This window comes from Rhinoderma darwinii, chromosome 10 (assembly GCF_050947455.1).
Source record: "Rhinoderma darwinii isolate aRhiDar2 chromosome 10, aRhiDar2.hap1, whole genome shotgun sequence".
Taxonomy (NCBI): domain Eukaryota; kingdom Metazoa; phylum Chordata; class Amphibia; order Anura; family Rhinodermatidae; genus Rhinoderma; species Rhinoderma darwinii.
In genome coordinates, this window is record NC_134696.1 from 50,384,450 (window position 1) to 50,403,673 (window position 19,224).

Genomic DNA, 19,224 nt, shown 5'->3' on the forward strand with positions numbered 1-19,224 from the left:
TATTGAGGCGTCTTTTTAAATTTAGCAAATGCCCCGTAAAAAAAACGCCTGTAAAAAAGAAGTGCTCGTCCCTTCTTGAGCCGTTTTTGGAGCCGTTTTTCATTGTCTCAATAGAAAAACAGCTCCTAAAACCGCCATAAAAAAACGCATCAAAAAACGCTTCATGCATAAAAAACGGCTGAAAATCAGAGGTTGTTTTCCCTTGAAAACAAGTCTGTATTTTACAGTCGGTTTTTATTAAGCATGTGAACATAGCCTTAAAGTTTCTTATCCTATTGGGTAGACTGAAAGCTGATAGGTGGATTTATATTAACCCCTTCAGGACACAGCCTGTTTTGGCCTTGTGGACATAGACACATTTTTCAAATCTGACGTGTTACTTTATGTGGTAATAACTTTGGAATGGTTTTACCTATCCAAGCGATTAAATTGTTTTCTCGTGACATATTGTACTTTATGTTAGTGAAAAAATTTGGTCGATAAATTCAATATTTATTTGTGAAAAACATCAAAATTTTGAGAAAATTTGCATTTTTCTCAACTTAAATGTATCTGCTTGTAATAATCGGTAGTATGAACACACAAAATAGTTACTATTTAACATTTCCATTATGTCTACTTTATGTTGGCATCGTTTTTGAACATCCTTTTATTTTTCTAGGACGTTACAAGGCTTAGAACTTTAGCAGCAATTTCTCACATTTTCAAGAAAATTTTAAAAGGCTACTTTTTCAGGAACGAGTTCAGTTCTGAAGTGGCTTTGAGGGCCTTATATATTAGAAAGTCCCTATAAGTCACCCCATTTTAAAAACTGCACCCCTGATCGTATTCAAAACTGTATTCAGAAAGTTTCTTAACCCTTTAGGTAATTCACAGGAATTAAAGAAATGTAGAGGTGAATTTGTACAAATTTTATTTATTTTTGCCGAAATTCATTTGTAATATTTTTTTTTTTCTGTAAGGCTGGGTTCTCACGAGCATGTTACATCTGTAAAGGACGGAACGTATTTCGGCCGCAAGTCCCGGACCGAACACACTGCAGGGAGCCGGGCTGCTAGCATCATAGTTATGTACGACGCTAGGAGTCCCTGCCTCGCTGCAGGACAACTGTCCCGTACTGAAAACATGATTACAGTACGGGACAGTTGTCCCGCAGCGAGGCAGGAACTCCTAGCATCGTACATAACTATGATGCTAGGAGCCCGGCTCCCTGCAGTGTGTTCGGTCCGGGACTTGCGGCCGAAATACGTTCCGTCCTTTACGGACCGAACACGCTCGTGTGAACCCAGCCTAACACAGAAGCTTTTACCAGAGAAACGCAACTCAATATTTATTGCCCAGTTTCTGCAATTTTTAGAAACATCCCACATGTGGCCCCAGTGTGCTAATGGACTGAATCACAAGCCTCAGAAGCAAAAGGAGCTCTTGGGGCCTCCTTTTTTTTTAGAATATATTTTAGGCACCATGTCCAGTTTGAAGAGGTTTTGTGGTGCCAAAACAGTAGAAACCCCCCAAAAGTGACCCCATTTTGGAAACTACACCCCCCCATGGAATATATCTAGGGGTACAGTTAGCATTTTGAGGTTTTTTTTTTGCTTCCGATTTATTGAAACATTTGGAAAGAAATTTCTTCCGAGTACGGCAATATTCCACATGTGCTCATGAATGGTTTGGTTTTTTTCATTAGAAATTAATTAACCTTTTCAGGACTGATCCTTTTTTTGCTTTTTCAGTTTCGTTTTTCACTCCCCACCTTCCAAGAGCCATAACTTTTTACTTTTTCTATCAATAGGGTGGTGTGAGGGCTTAGTTGTAGCGGGTGGAGTTGTACTTTCTATTGACACCATTTAAAGTACCATATACTAGTCCTTCTCAATGAATTAGAATATCATCAAAAAGTAAATTTATTTCAGTAATTCAATTCAAAAAGTGAAACTCATATATTATATAGATTCATTACAGACATAGTGATCTATTTCCAGCATTTTTTTTTACTTCTAATGTTGATGATTATGGCTAACCGTTAATGAAAACTAAAAATTTAGTGTCTTAGAAAATTAGAATATTATAGAAGTCCAATTTCAAAAATTATTTTTAATACCGAAATCTAGGCCTACTGAAAAGTATGTACAGTATATGCCCTCAATACTTGTTCATGGCTCCTTTTGCATTAATTACTGCATCAATGCGGCGTGGCATGGAGGCGATCAGCCTGTGGCACTGCTGAGGTGTTATGGAAGCCCAGGTTGCTTTGATAGTGGCCTTCAGCTCGTCTGCATTGTTGGGTCCGGTGTCCCTCATCTTCCTCTTGACAATACCCTATAGCTTCTCTATGGGGTTTAGGTCAGGCGAGTATGCTGGCCAATCAAGTGCAGTGATACTGTGGTTATTAAACGAGGTATTGGTACTTTTGTCAGTGTGGGCAGGTGCCAACTCCTGCTGGAAAATGAAACCAGCATCTCCATAAAGCTTGTCAGCAGAGGGAAGCATGAAGTGTTCTAAAATTTCCTGGTAGACAGCTGCGTTCACTCTGGACTTGACCAACACCAGCAGATGACATGACTCCCCAAACCATCACTGACTGTGGAAACTTCACACTGGACCACAAGCAGCTTGGATTGATGCCTCTCCACTCTTCCTCCAGACTCTGGAACCTTGATTTCGAAATGAAATGCAAAATTTACTTTCATCTGAAAACAGGACTTTGAACCACTGAGCAACAGACCAGTCCTTTTTCTCCTTAGCCCAGGTAAGACGTTTCTGACGTTGTCTCTGGGTCATGAGTGGCTTGACACAAGGAATGCGACAGTTGTAGCCCATGTCCTGGATACGTCTGTGTGTGGTGGCTCTTGAAACACTGACTCCAGCCGTAGTCCACTCCTTGTGGATCTCCCCCAGATTCTTGAATGGCCTTTTCTTGACAATTCTTTCAAGGCTGCGGTTATCCCTGCTGCTTGTGCACCTTTTTCTACCACACTTTTTCCTTCCTCTCAACATTCAATTAACCCCTACCCTCTTTAGCTACTTTTGACCTTCCTGACCGAGCCTCATTTTTCAAATCTGACATGTTTCACTTTATGTGGTAATAACGTCGGAATGCTTGTACCTATCTAAGCGATTCTGAGACTGTTTTCTCGTGACACATTGGACTTTAACCCCTTCCCGCTCCTTGACGTACTATTACGTCATGGCAGCTGTATCGTTCGCGCTCCATGCCGTAATAGTACGTCTCGGGAGTAACGGCCGTTTCGGCCGTCCTCCCGACACATACAGGAGCTGTGACGCTGCTGTCTTGTTCAGCAGCTGTCACAGCTCCTACAGCGGGGACCGATCGCTGTGTCCCCGCTGATTAACCCCTTAAAAGCCGCGTTCTATAGAGATCGCGGCTTTTTAGGGGTTAAGCTGCCATCGCCGGCCTGCTACGCGATAGCGGCCGGCGATGGTGACTATGGCAACCGGACACCAAACAATGGCGTCCGGCTATGCCATAGACGGAAGCCTAGTGGGTCCTGACAACGTCAGGACCCACTATGCTTGCTGTCAGTGAGTAGCTGACAGTTCTAATACACTGCACTACGCATGTAGTGCAGTGTATTAGAATAGCGATCAGGGCCTCCTGCCCTCATGTCCCCTAGTGGGACAAAGTAATAAAGTAAAAAAAAAGTTAAAAAAAGATGTGTAAAAATAAGAAAATAAAAGTTTTAAAAGTAATAAAAGTAAAAGTCCCACTTTTTCCCTTATCAGGCCTTTATTATTAATAAAAATATATAAACAAACAAATAAACTATACATAATTGGTATCGCCGCGTCCGTAACGGCCTGAACTACAAAATTATTTTGTTATTTATCCCGCACGGTGAACGCCGTAAAAAAAAATATTAATAAACCGTACCACAATCACAATTGTTTGGTCACTTCACCTCCCAAAAAATGGAATAAAAAGAGATCAAAAAGTCGCATGTACCTAAAAATGGTACTGATGGAAAATACAGTTCGTTACGCAAAAAATAAGTCCTCGCACGGCTTTATTGATTGAAAAATAAAAACGTTATGGCTCTTAGAATAAGGCAACACAAAAAGTGAATGATTGTTTACAAAACGTATTTTATTGTGCAAACGCCATAAGACATAAAAAAAAACTATAAACATCTGGTATCGCCGTGATCGTATCGCCCCGCAGAATAAAGTTAATATATCATTTATAGCGCACGGTGAACGCTGTAAAAAAAAAAGTATACAAAAACAATAGTAGAATTGCTGTTTATTAGTCACCACGCCACCTAAAAATGGAATAAAAACTGATCAAAAAGCCGCATGCACCCCATGAAAACTACAATGGATTCCTCAAGGGGTCTAGTTTCCAAATTGGGGTCACTTTTGGGGGGTTTCCAATGTTTTGGCACCACAAGACCTCTTCAAACCGGACATGGTGCCTAATAAAAAAGAGGGCTCAAAATCCGCTAGGTGCTCCTTTGCTTCGGAGGCCGGTGCTTCAGTCCATTACCGCCCGAGGGCAACATGTGGGATATTTCTCTAAACTGCAGAATCTGGGCAATAAGTATTGAGTTGTGTTTCTCTGATAAATCCTTTTGTGTTATAAAAAAAATGGTATAAAAAGAGTAAATTTCACCTCTACTTTGCTCTAAATTTCTGTGAAACACCTAAAGGGTTCATAAACTTTCTAAATGCTGTTGTGAATACTTTGAGGGGTCTAGTTTCTAAAATGGGGTGTTTGATAGGGGTTTCTAATATATGGGCCCCTCAAAGCAACTTCAGAAATGAACTGGAACCTAAAAAAATAAATAAATGAGGCAATACTTCGCTTCTTACATTATACTGATAATGAGCCGTGCCCACTCCGAGATGACCCCAGTTTTGACCGTTTGTATAAACGGAGACCCCTATTAGACCGTTCCAGTGCCCGGTTTTCCCAAGCCCACACCCCCGAGAAGTGTTTTTCTATTGATGAGTCCCTGGTACATTTTAAAGGGAGGGTTCAATTCCGCCAGTACCTGCCAGGTAAGAGGGCAAGGTATGGCGTGAAGATGTATAAGCTGTACGAGAGTGCATCAGGGTATACCTACAGGTTTAGGATATATGAAGGAAAGGCCACCCCCAAACCAGACTGCATCCTGGACTACAATAGGTACATGGGAGGGATGGACTTGTCAAATCAAGTCCTGAAGCCCTACAGCGCCATGCGGTGTAGTATAAGAAGCTGGCCGGGCACATCATACAGATGGCTTTGTACAATGCGTATGTGCTACGTCGATGTGCAGGCCAGAGGGGAACTTTCCTGGAATTTCAAGATCTAATCTTTAGGGACCAGGAAGGGGGGGCGCATCGTACCAGGGCAACACTTTCCAGGAGAAGGTCCCCAAACCGGTGGAAAGGGAAAGAGTCAAAAGAGGTGCAGAGTCTGCTATAAGAGGGGGATAAGGAAGAACACAATATACCAATGTGACACGTGTCCCGAAAAACCAGGGCTCTGTATAAAAGATTGTTTTAAAATGTATCATACATCCCTTGATTTTCAATTTACCCTGATGCACTCCGCACAGCTTACCCCCCTCATCTTTCCCTTCTGAGCCCTGCCGTATGCCCAGGCAGCTGATAACAGCCACATGTAGGGTATTGTCGTACCCAGGAGAACCCACATTACAATTTAAGGGGTGTATATCTCCGGTGGCGCATGCTGGGCACACTATATTGGACACTGAAATGGCATATACATATATAAAATTGCAAATCTCACACTGCACCATCTGCTGCGCATTATCTTTTACACAGTACCTGTGGGGTCAAAATGCTCACTACACCTCTAGATGAATGTCTTAAGGGGTGTAGTTTTTAAAATGGGGTCACTTCTCGGGGGTTTCAACTGTACTGGTACCTCAGGGGCTTCTGCACACATGACTTAGCACCAGAAAAGCTCCAGTAGGCCAAATGGTGGTCCTTTCCTTCTGAGCCCTCCCATGGGCCCAAAGGGCAGTTTATCACCACAAATGGGGTATTGCCGCACTAAGGACAAATTGGGCAACAAAATGGGGTATGTTGTTCCTTGTGAAAATAAGACATTTTGATCAAAAATGACATCTTATTGGAAAAAATATAATTTTTTTCATTTCACAGCCCAATTCAAATAGGTGCTGTGAAAAACCTGTGCGGTCAAAATGATAACAAAAACCATAAATGAATTCCTTGAGGGGTGTAGTTTCCAAAATGGGGTCACTTCTGGTGGGTTTCCATTGCTTTGATACCTCTGGGGCTCTGCAAATGCAACATGGCACCCGAAAACCAATCCAGCAAAATCTGGACTCCAACAAACACATTGCGCTCCTTTCCGTCTGAGCCCTCCCATGGGCCCAAACGGCAGTTTATCACCACAAATGGGGTATTGCCGCACTAAGGACAAATTGGGCAACAAAATGGGGTATGTTGTTCCCTGTGAAAATAAGAAATTTTGATCAAAAATGACATCTTATTGGAAAAAATATAATTTTTTTCATTTCACAGCCCAATTCAAATAGGTGCTGTGAAAAACCTGTGCGGTCAAAATGATAACAAAAACCATAAATGAATTCCTTGAGGGGTGTAGTTTCCAAAATGGGGTCACTTCTGGTGGGTTTCCATTGCTTTGATACCTCTGGGGCTCTGCAAATGCGACATGGCACCCGAAAACCAATCCAGCAAAATCTGGACTCCAACAAACACATAGCGCTCCTTTCCTTCTGAGCCCTCCCATGGGCCCAAACGGCAGTTTATCACCACAAATGGGGTATTGCCGCACTAAGGACAAATTGGGCAACAAAATGGGGTATGTTGTTCCCTGTGAAAATAAGAAAATTTGATCAAAAATGACATTTTATTGGAAAAAATATCATTTTTTTCATTTCACAGCCCAATTCAAATAGGTGCTGTGAAAAAACTGTGCGGTCAAAATGATAACAAAAACCATAAATGAATTCCTTGAGGGGTGTAATTTCCAAAATGGGGTCACTTCTGGTGGGTTTCCATTGTTTTGATACCTCAACGCCTCTTCAAACCTGGCATGCTGCCTAAAATATATTCTAATAAAAAAGAGGCCTCAAAATGCACTAGGTGCTTCTTTGCTTCTAGGGCTTGTGTTTTAGTCCACGAGTGCAGTAGGGCCACATGTGGGACATTTCTAAAAACTGCAGAATCTGGACAATACATATTTAGTAGTGTTTCTCTGGTAAAACCTTCTCTGTTACTAAAAAAAAATTGAATAAAATTGAAATTCAGCAGAAAAAATGAAATTTGGAAATTTAATTTCCACTTTGCTTTAATTCCTGTGAAATGCCTGAAGGGTTAAAAAACTTTCTATATGCTGTTTTGAATACTTTGAGGGGTCTAGTTTTTAAAATGGGGTGTTTTATGGGGGTTTCTAATACATAGGCCCCTCAAATCCACTTCAGAACTGAACTGGCACCTTCAAAAAAAGGCTTTTGAAATTTTCTTAAGAATATGAGAAATTGCTGTTTATGTTCTAAGCCTTGTAACGTCCAAGAAAAATAAAAGAATGTTCAAAAAACGATGCCAATCTAAAGTAGACATATGGGAAATGTGAACTAGTAACTATTTTGGGTGGTATAACCGTCTGTTTTTCAAGCAGATGCATTTAAATTCTGAAAAATGCTATTTTTTGTAAATTTTCTCTAAATTTTGCAATTTTTCACAAATAAAGACTGAATATATCGACCAAATTTTACCACGAACATGAAGCCCAAAGTGTCACGAGAAAACAATCTCAGAATCGCTTGGATAGGTTTAAGCATTCCGACGTTATTACCACATAAAGTGAAATATGTCAGATTTGAAAAATGGGCTCTGAGCCTTAAGGCCCAAACTAGGCTGCGTCCTTAAGGGGTTAAGATAGTGGTAAAATTTGGTCGATACATTCAGTATTTAATTGTGAAAAACACCAAAATATAGTGAAAAATTGCAAAAAAATAGCATTTTTATCAATTTAAATGTATCTGCTTGTAAGACAGGCAGTTATAACACACAAAATTGTTGCTAATTAACATCCCCCATATGTCTACTTTAGTTTGGCATCGTTTTTTGAACATCCTTTTATTTTTCTAGGACGTTACAAGGCTTAGAACTTTAGCAGCAATTTCTCACATTTTCAAGAAAATTTCAAAAGGCTATTTTTACAGGGGGCAGTTCAGTTCTGAAGTGGCTTTGAGGGCCTTATATATTAGAAACCCCCAAAAAGTCACCCCATTTTAAAAACGGCACCCCTCAAAGTATTCAAAACAGCATTCAGAAAGTGTTTTAACCCTTTAGACGTTTCACAGGCATTAAAGCAATATAGAGGTGAAATTTATAAATTTCGGGGTTTTTTTTGCAGAAATTCATTTTGAATCCATTTTTTGTGTAACACAGAAAGTTTCACCAGAAAAACGCAACTCAATATTTATTGCCCAGATTCTGCAGTTTTTAGAAATATCCCACATGTGGCCCTAGCGTGCTTATGGACTGAAGCACCGGCCGCAGAAGCAAAGGAGCACCTAGAGGATTTTGGGGCCTTGTTTTTATTACAATATATTTTAGGCACCATATCAGGTTTGAAGGACTCTTGCGGTGCCAAAACGGTAGAAACCCCCCACACATGACCCCATTTTGGAAACTATACCCCTTGAGGAAATTATCTAGGGGTATAGTGAGCATTTTGACCCCACAGGTTTTTTGCAGAAATTATTGGAAGTAGGATGTGAAAATGAAAATCTACATTTTTCCCAATAAAACGTAGGTTTAGCTAATTTTTTTTCATTCCCACAAGGACTAAAAGAGAAAAAGCACCACAAAATTTGTAGAGCAGTTTGTCCCGAGTAAAATAGTACCCCACATGTGGTCATAGACTGCTGTTTGGACACACGGCAGGGCTTAGAAGGGCAGGAACGCCATTTGGCTTTTGGAGCTCAAATTTAGCAGGAATGGTTTGCGGAGGCCATGTCGCATTTGCAAAGCCCCTGAGGGGACAAAACAGTGGAAACCCCCCACAAGTGACCCCATTTTGGAAACTACACCCCTTGAGTAAATTATCTAGGGGTATAGTGAGCATTTTGACCCCACAGGCTTTTTGCAGAATTTATTGGAAGTAGGCCGTGAAAATGAAAATTTACATTTTAACCAATAAAACGTAGGTTTAGCTAATTTTTTTTTTCATTCCCACAAGGACTAAAGGAGAAAAAGCACCATAACATTTGTAGAGCAGTTTCTCCCGAGTAAAACAGTACCCCACATGTGGTCATAAACGGCTGTTTGGACACACGGCAGGGCTCAGAAGGGAAAGAACACCATTTGGAGTTCAAATGTAACTGGAATGGTTTGCGGTGGCCATGTCGCATTTGCAAAAGCCCCTGAGGTGTCAAAACAGTGGAAACCCCCCAAGAGTGACTCCATGTGGGAAACTACACCCCTCAAGGAATTTATCTAGGGGTATAGTGAGCATTTAAAAAAATGTTTCAATTAAAATCCATGGATGTGTGATAAACTTTGAAGCACTCTTTTATGCACAGGCCAGGTTTGTCGGGACAGGTTTCACAATGATAAGTTGTGTCTCGTCTTCTCCCTCTTTTGTAACACACTTTACACCTTTTTTGGCTCCTTCCCTTTTTACCAGTGGAGGGGATTTCGCCAGGAAAGTGTTGCCCTGGTACAATACGTGGACCATCGCATCTAGAAGTTCTGGGGCCCTCCCCTTCCTGGTTCCCAAATACAAGGGCCTTGATAACCGTTTCTTGAAACTGAAGGAATGTCCCTGTCCGGCCTGCACATCGGTATAGCACGTAAGCGTTATACAATGCCATCTGTACCACGTGCACGGCCAGCTTTTTGTACCACGCCTTTGTTTTACGCATGGCACTGTACTGCTTCAGTACTTGATCAGAGAGATCAACACCTCCCATGTACTTATTGTAGCCGAGGATGCAGTCTGGCTTGGAGGTCATTGGGGTGCTACCTCGGACAGGGACAGGGGTGCTGCCACTACCGTGTATTGTGGTCAACATAAGGACGTCCCTCTTGTCCTTATACTTGACCAGCAACAAGTTATCGCTGTGTAGTGCCCTGCTTTCTCCTTTTCTTAGGGGTTGCCCAATCAGATTTTTAGAGAGGCCTCTCTGATTTTTGCGCACGGTGCCGCATGCTACAGTACTTCTGGTGGAGAGGCATTTAAATAGTGGGATGCTGGTATAGAAGTTATCCACGTAAAGGTGATAACCCTGGTCCAGCAGTGGGTGCATCAAGTCCCACACTATTTTTCCACTAACTCCCAGGACAGGGGGTCATTCTGGAGGTTCTATCCTGGTGTCCTTCCCTTCATAAACCCGAAACCTGTAGGTGTACCCTGAGCTGCTCTCGCACAGCTTGTACATTTTAATTCCATACCTCGGCCTCTTGCTTGGCAGGTATTGGCGGAATTTTAGTCTCCCCTTAAAATGTACAAGGGACTCGTCTATTGCTATGTTCTTTTCGGGGGTGTACACTTCCTGAAATTTGGTGCAGAAATAATCAATCATTGGCATGATTTTGAATAGGCGGTCGTATGTGGGGTCATCACGGGGCGGGCACTGTGCATTATAATTATAATGCAAAAATTTCAGAATAATTTCAAATCGTGCCCGGGTCATTGCCATGCGGTATAATGGGGTGCTGTATAAAATGTCCACACTCCAGTATTGCCTAATCTCTGTTTTTTTTACTGGACCCATATGTAGGACAAGGCCCCAAAATGTCATCATCTCCGCTGCCTCTATGGGGGTCCACCTAGCAAATGATGACGTGGGGTTTTGGGCTAAAAATTGTTGGGCATATAAATTTGTTTGGGCCGCCATTATATTAACAAAATCCTCAGTGAAAAACAGCTTGAAATAGTGAATTTCTGCGATGCCTACAGTATCAAATCGAATTCCTGAGCTCCCTGTGAAATCTGGAATGTGAGGCTCATAATTATCAGGGGGTGGGTTCCACAGGGTATCGCTCATTTGGGGGGTTGCCTCAGCTGATGTCCTGGGGCGTCTTTGCGGGGGTTCCTCATCACTGGATGAGGATGATGAGGTCAAGATGAATGGGGCAATTTCCTCTTCTCCCTCGCTGGCCGATTCAGTGTCAGAGGCCAGGATGGCGTATGCCTCCTCAGCGGAGTAGAGCCTTTGAGATGATTGGGCCATTTTTATTAGGGGGGTATGTAGTGCTTCAACACATGTAATACTCTTTATAGAGGTGGTTTTGTATGTTGTGCTTTTACAAAAGGTAATATGAAATTTATAGGAAAAAAAAAAAGAAGAAAAAGAAAAGAATAAGAAAAATGTAGGCGAAAGAAATTTATTGAACGTTCAATATAGAACTGTAAAAAAAAATTGAGCTACAACTGTGTCGCTACACTATCAAAAATTTAGTGAACAAATTTCAGTTAAAAAAAACTGAATGTATGTCACTAAACGGACGCTGACTATAACGCTATAAATTTATACTAACTGTCGCTACGCTATTAAAAATTTAGTGAATGAACTTCAGTTAAAAAAAAACTGAATGTCCGTCACTAAACGGACGCTGACTATAAGATGTAAATTGATACTAAAACTGTCGCTACGCTATCAAAAATTTAGTGAACGAACTAAATGTCCGTCACTAAATGGACGCTAACTATAAGTACATTTATTCAAACTGTATAAAAAAATATATAGCTAGAATTTCTGCTATATATCTTTTTTACAAAACGGACGTCAGTAAACGTCCGCTACTCTAATGCTACTCTTTTTTTTTTACAGTTTTATAAAATGAAGAAAAAAAGGCCAAAAAAAAACCTGCGTAAACAAATTACCACTGAGGCTGATTATTAGACTCAGCACTCAGTAGCCACAGGGCGCACGCAAAAAAAAGGTGCAGTAATAAAAAAGGCCAAAAAATAAAAAAAATTACCACGGATGCTGATCAGTGATGGCGGTCACTGATCAGCACTCAGTGGCCGCAGGGCGCACACAGGGAGGTGCAAAAATACAAAAAAAAAGAAAGTCCTGTGCCAAAAATTGGCGGTCAGTGATGGCGGTCACTGATCCGCACTCAGCGGCCGCAGGACGTAAAAAGGGAAAGAGGGGGAGGGTACAGGGATGGGGGGGAGGGTACAGGGATAAGAAGTTTAGGAAAAAACAAGTGCTGCTGCTAAAAAAAATAAAAAATCAGCAGCAGCACAGTTGATGATGATGATGACGGTTCACTCTTCTGCAGGAAGCAGTCGGATGAAGACGTCACAGCAGGATCGCAGCACAGAAGGCCTCAGATTCGGTAAGTTGGCTTCACAGACGGTCACACCAGCTCTGCTCACCGTTCCTAACCGGAATGAGGTGGGCAGGGCTGGTGTAGCGTGTTTCAAACACCCGCCATGGCTGCGATTGGTCGGTCGGTGCTGACCGACCAACCATAGCGATCTGGAGGCTGGCATCACCGCCATTTTTTATATGGAACATGGTAGTCATTGGTGCTGTCCTAGACAGCCCCAATCACCACCATATCACTGTGCCCTGTGGAACAGTGATTGGCAAAAGCCGCAAACAGCCGCAATCGGCCGGTCTGAATTGACCGGCCAATGGCGGCGATCGCCGATGCGGGGGGGAGGCATCGTGTACAGATGGCCTGCTGTTATGAACAGCAGCCATCTTTACTTTAAAACTTTTATTTTTGATACGGTAACCCCTTCTGCATTTGGCGTATGGGTACGGCAAAATGGGGGAAGTCAATGCTTTTCATGGCGTACCCATACGGCAAATGTCGGGAAGGGGTTAAGATGCTTGGACACAGCACTCTGTGAACAGCCAGCTTCTTTAGCAATGTCCTATTGTGGCTTACCCCCCTTGTGGATGGTGTCAATGACTGTCTTCTGGACAACTGTCAAGTGAGCAGTCTTCCCCATGATTGTGTAGCCTACTGAACCAGACTGTTGGACCATTTAAAGGCTTAGGAAACATTTGCAGGTGTTTTGTGTTGATAAGCTGATTAGAGTGTGACACCATGAGTCTACAATCTTCAACTTTTACCCAATATTCAAATTTTCTGAGAGACTAAATTTTGGGTTTTCATTAACTGTTAGCCATAATCATCAACATTAAAAGAAAAAAAATGCTGGAAATAGATCACACTTTGTGTAATCAATCTATATAATATATGAATTTCACTTTTCGAATTGAATTACTGAAATAAATTAATTTTTTTATGATATTCTAATTAATTGAGAAGGACTAGTAATGTACTGGGAAACTGAAAATAAAATTCTTTGCGAGCTGAAACTGGAAAAAAAATGTGATTCCTCCATCTTACAATTTTACTATTTTTTTGTCCCACTAGGGGACTTGGAGACCTGCAGCACTGATCGCTGCTATAATACATTACACTACCTAGGTAGTGTAATGTATTATAACTGTCAGTGTAATGTTGACAGTCACTCTGACAGGAAGCCCATCAGGACCAGCCTCCGGCTGGTCCTCATAGACTTCCGTGCCATTGTATGGCCTCCAGTTGCCATGACAACCATCGGCAACCCCTGTGCTCAATCCCTGGGAAAGTTTGTTGCTACAAGAAACTTTACAGCTATTTGTTACAACAAACTTTATCTGTGATGGCCATGATTGGTTACAATGAATATCACATGATCGGGACCTGAACCATTTAGGTCCCAATCATGTGTCCAGGACCAGAGTTTACATATATCAGGTGTTCCCATTACATTCCTCTCTGGCTCAAAGGGGTCGTCCAGGCATGGGGCGATTTTTCATACTGATAACCTGTCCTCAAGATATATGTAAAGAAAAAAACAAAACATTGCAACATCACTCTGCAAATTATAAGACTACCTAATACACTGTATACAGATACATTTGCATTACTGCTATGTTTACCTACAAAAGTGAGGTTCTTAGAGCTAATTTTGATCAAATTATGTGAGCCCATCTGCCATGACAAAGCGACCTCTTTTAAGTGGGTCCCTAACCTCAAAATACACCTCCAGCCTTGCTGGATTACTGCAGCTCTGATCCTATTCACGTGAATAGGAGCAGAGCTGCATAGTTGCCAAAATTAGATTTTTTTTGTTTCCAGGAACACGTAGGCCGGATTCACACGAGCATGTTCGGTCCGTAATGTATGGAACGTATTTCGGCCGCAAGTCCCTGACCGAACACACTGCAGGGAGCCGGGCTCCTAGCATCATAGTTATGTACGATGCTAGGAGTCCCTGCCTCTCCGTGGAACTGCCGTACTGAAAACATGATTACATTATGAGACAGTTGTCCCGCAGCGAGGCAGGGACTCCTAGCGTCGGAGCCCGGCTCCCTGCAGTGTGTTCGGTCCGGGACTTGCGGCCGAAATACATTCCGTCCATTACAGACCGAACATGCTCCTGTGAATCCAGCCTAAGGGTATGGCTTCTTTGGTGGGTGTGTCTTATGGGGGACTGACTGATATGGTGATATGGCTAATAGGGCGTGGCTTTCTTCCCAGAATTTCTGCCTACAAATATAATAACAAAATTTTTTGCACTAGTTTGGCTGACCACTACTATGATGGCGAGTATTTCTCTGGTTATCTGGTTGTATAAAGGCAGGTGATGTCTCACTTCATCAATAGGGCTAAGCGATATGTGCTGCCAACTACTGGTAGTGTAAAGACCAGTAGATGGTGCCACAAACTGCTCCATGTAGATATTGCCACGCACTGCTTCCTGTAGATAATGCCACATGCCCCCCCCCCCCGTAGATAGTATCACAGTGCCCTCTGTACATAGTGCCACACACACACTTTTTAGATAGTGCCACAGTGCCCACTGTAGATAATCCCACAGTGCCCTCTGTAGATAATGCCACAGTGCCCTCTGTAGATAGTGTCACACTCCCCCTGTAGATAATGTCACAGTGCCCCCTGTAGATAATGTCCCAGTGCCATCTGTAGATAATGTCACAGTGCCATCTGTAGATAATGTCACAGTGCCACCTGTAGATAATGTCACAGTGCCCTCTGTAGATAGTGCCATACAACTCTGTAGATAATGCCACAATTCCCTCTGTAGATAGTGTCACAGTGCCCCCTGTAGTTAATGTCACACAGACTCCTGTAGTGCCACACACAACCCCTTGTAGATAGTGCCACACCCCCCCTTGTAGACAGTGCCACACACCCCCTTGTACATAGTGCCACACATACCCCCTTGTAGATAGCACCACACACCCCACCCTGTAGATAGCCGCACACACCCCTCCCTGTAGATGACTCTATTGGGGCTACCTCTATGAGTGGAATCTCTAGCCAGAGCGTTGCCGGCGGGGATTCCGGTCCAGTAGGAGCCCCTGACGTCCCTGTCCATATATGGACAGGGACGTCAGGGGCTCTCCCTAAGGGTATGTGCACACGACCTATTTTCAGACGTAATGGAGGCGTTTTACCCTCGAATTACGCCTGGAAAGACGGCTCCAATACGTCGGCACACATCTGCCCATTGGTTGCAATGGGTCTTACGATGTTCTGTGCAGACGAGCTGTAATTTTACACGTCGCTGTCAAAAGACAGCGCGTAAAATTACGCCCGCGTCAAAGAAGTGCAGGACACTTCTTGGGACGTAATTGGATCCGTTTTTCATTGACTCCATTGAAAAACGGCTCCAATTACGTCCGTAATGGACGCCGCGAAAAACGCGTGCACTTGTAAAAACGTCTGAAATTCAGGAGCTGTTTTCGCCTGAAAACCGCTCCGTAATTTCAGACGTATTTTGCGTTGCCGTGTGTACATACCCTAATAAGAGAGGAATCCCAGGCCAGACCGTTGGCAACGCTCTGGCTGGGGATTCCGCTCCTGGCTGAGCCCCTGACGTCACTGTCAATCTATGGATAGTGATGCCAGGGGCTCTTCCAGGAGCGGAATCCCCGACCAGAGCGTTGCCGATGCTTTGGCCGGGGATTCCGCTCCAGGAGGAGTGAATGGAAAAGTAGGGAGCGAATAGTTTTCTGCTCTGCCATAGTATTCAATTGTATCTTCGTCCTGAGGACACAGATGCAATTGAATATGGCAGTTGCCGGGATATGTTCGGGACAGTAATTTTCCGGGACTGTCTGTAAATTGGAGACAGTCCCGGCAAATTTGGGACTGTTGGCAACTATAGAGCTGCAGTACTGCAGCACGGTCGCTATATTGCGACTGGAGCCATCTGCTACTGGCACCGACCATTGCATGACTTCTGGTGCCTGTAGGCAGCCGCAATAGCTAATTGGTCCAGGTGTCGGACCCCCACGATCATATACCGATGACCGATCTTGTCGATAGGTCATCAGTATGAATAACCGCTATTATAGTTTCTCTTGGGAGAAGGTCACTTTTTTTGACTCTGAGACGGACAGAGAAACATTACATGCAATGCTATGGAAGACGTACTGAGCACAGCTCTATTATTTTGTCGTCAGTTGTTGCCGGTTTAGACAAATGATCTTGATGAAGGAGCCTCTGTGCAATAAAAACTGCCATTTACATATTTTTTGTTGTACTTTTGTCTTTTTGGGAAAAATAGTATCTACCCCCACATTACAAACCTGCTTAAAATTATACTTCTTTAGGAAATTGGCCCTGAGTCTTTATGAGTGATAAAGCCCATGAAGATTCTGAGCCCCTTTAGCTTTCAGGAATCAATATGAGTGTATGTATTCTTTGTATAGTGCTATAGAACATGCCGGCACCACAATAAATAATATACCACCTCTACGGAATGGGTCATGAGGTTGGTAAGGTGTGCAGCATATATTGGTGGGCTATCCTTGGCAGGGATGGTGTCAGCACCAGGCAAACCTGAGCAGATGCCAGTGCCTACTGGATTTTGGAGGACCCTGGTAAACTTGTGATGCTGAGGGTAAGATAGACAGGGGGCCCACTGTGATTTTATAGACTCACATACTCCTGGAACAAGCCATGCACTTGGGTATTAGTGACTTACAGGGGGCAATTTATTGAGACTGGCGTTTTGTACGCCAGTCGTAATAGAAAGAAAAGTAGGTGTAAACTGCGACACATTTATTAAGAGGCAAAAGCCTCTTAATATATGTGTCGCATGTTTTGGCCGGATGATGCGTCAAAATTGTGTTGCAACGACTGCAGCCCCACGCCATCCATTCCCTCGGACATAAAATAAGAAAACACAAACTCACTTTACCGCTCCTCTTCTCTCCCCTGGCTGCCTCATAATTCCAGCGCCGCTTATACAAGGTCCTTAGGTAGAGTAGCGTAAAAGCCTTATATGCAAGTGTATAAGTGTAATTAAATGTCCAATGGTGGGGGGCCCGCTGGGTGGTCTTATGAGGGGGCAAGCTTGTGGCCCAGCCCGGGCCTCTACCTTGATAGGCCCCATAGAGTGAAATCTAGATTTCCACTATAATTTATTGGGCCTCAATGGCCACAACCGCTCCCCTGAAGCTAAGCCCTTTTCCACAAAAGTGGCAAGGGTGGCAAAAAAAAGGCCAAAAACGTTTGTCCCTTTCGTGACTTTCCTACGCCAAAAAACTGGAGTAGAAAGGTTGATAAATTATCCCCATGGTTTCTTCCTATATTTAGAATATTGTCCATAGTAAATTCTGTACTACACACTCATTTTTAAACCCTTAAAGCAAAGCATAACAACACAACAAAATCTACACCCATGTCCAACACCCACAGAAGTCGCTAATTTTGTTTCCTTTTGTGAATTGGTTTTGCGCTCCATCTGTATACTCTGACTATTCGTCCATAGATATGAAAGTTAAAAACATTAACCACAAATATCTCTATATATCTAATTAGCAGATGTAATGTGGCAGAAAAAGGAGTCATTACTACATTACCGGGGCCATGAAGAGCAGCCATGGACTAAAACTTTCCCACCGACAAGGGAAAGTGTTCTAGAAGACAAGTGGGTAGATATGTGGCTAGAGGATGAAAACAGGCCCATTCAAGACCTTTACTGCTCTATGCAGAGAAAAAGAGAAATAAGGTAAATTTTCTATTCATATATCTATCATAGATTTATACAGTACTGTGCAAACGTTTTAGGCAGTTGTGGAAAGAGGCTGCAAAGTAAGAATAGAAGTGTTAATAGGTTTTCTTTTACCAATTAACAAAATACAAAGTGAATGAACAGAAAATAAATCTGAATTGAATCAAAATTTTGTGTGACCACCCTTTGCCCTCAAAAGAGCATCAATTCTTCTAGGTGCACTTGCACACAGATTTTGAAGGAACTCGGCAGGGAGGTTGTTCCACACATCTTGGAGAACTAGCCACAGATCTTCTGTGGATTTAGGCTTCCTTAAATACTTCTGTCTCTTCTTGTAAGACTCGATGATGTTGAGATCAGGACCCTGTGCAGGGGCGGACTGGGGGTCATGTGTACCCCGGGCCAGTCAACTAGTAGGCATTTTGGGCCGCGCCAATTTGAGTCGGGGGCCCTGCGTGGGCGACTGCAACAGGGTCTACTGACAACCTGGCCTGTAAGAGCAGTCACGCACGCAGGGCTCCGGACTCAATTGTGCTTGTGTCCTTAGGACGCAGATGCAACTCAGGACTGGGGAGGCAAAGGAACCTTCGGTTCCCTTCGCCATTCGGTGCATATTTATGATGCAGGTGACATAATTGCGCCGCCTGCGACATTCCGCTGGAACAGGCCTGGTCAGAAGAGACCAGGCCTACATCGCTGGAGGAGAAGACGTCACAGGGACAGGTGAGCGTGATATTATCTACATTGTCGCTGTGGCACTTTACAGGGTGCAGTTTGTCACTTTACAGGGGCAGTATGACATTATACAGGGGGTGGTGTGGCACTATAAGGGGACAGTGTGACACTATAGAGGGAACAGTGTGGCACTATACAGGGGGCAGTGTAGCACTTTACACAAAATAGGGTGGCACTATGCAGGGGACAGTGTGTCACTCTACAGGCAGCAGTGTGGCACTTTACAAGGGACAATGTGGTACTATATAGGGCGCAGTGTGGCACTATACAGGGCGCAGTGTGGCACTATACAGGGGTCTTTGGGGCACTATGCAGGTGACAGTGTGGCACTATGCAGGGGGCAGTGTGACACTATACAGGGGGCAGTGTGGCACTACGTACATGGGCAGTGTGTGGCTCTATCTGCATTGGCACTGAGGCAATATTTACAGGGGCACTGTGGCAATAACTACATGAGCACT

General features: G+C 43.2%; 1 protein-coding gene across 1 annotated transcript in view; it reads left to right on the top strand.

The window, feature by feature from the left end:
* Positions 1–19,224, top strand: part of TMC4 (transmembrane channel like 4) — a 73,208-nt gene that overhangs the window by 14,918 nt on the left and 39,066 nt on the right. The window contains exon 2 of the mRNA XM_075839891.1: positions 17,836–18,025. Coding sequence (XP_075696006.1) covers positions 17,836–18,025 — 190 coding nt within the window. The remainder of the gene's footprint in view (positions 1–17,835; positions 18,026–19,224) is intronic.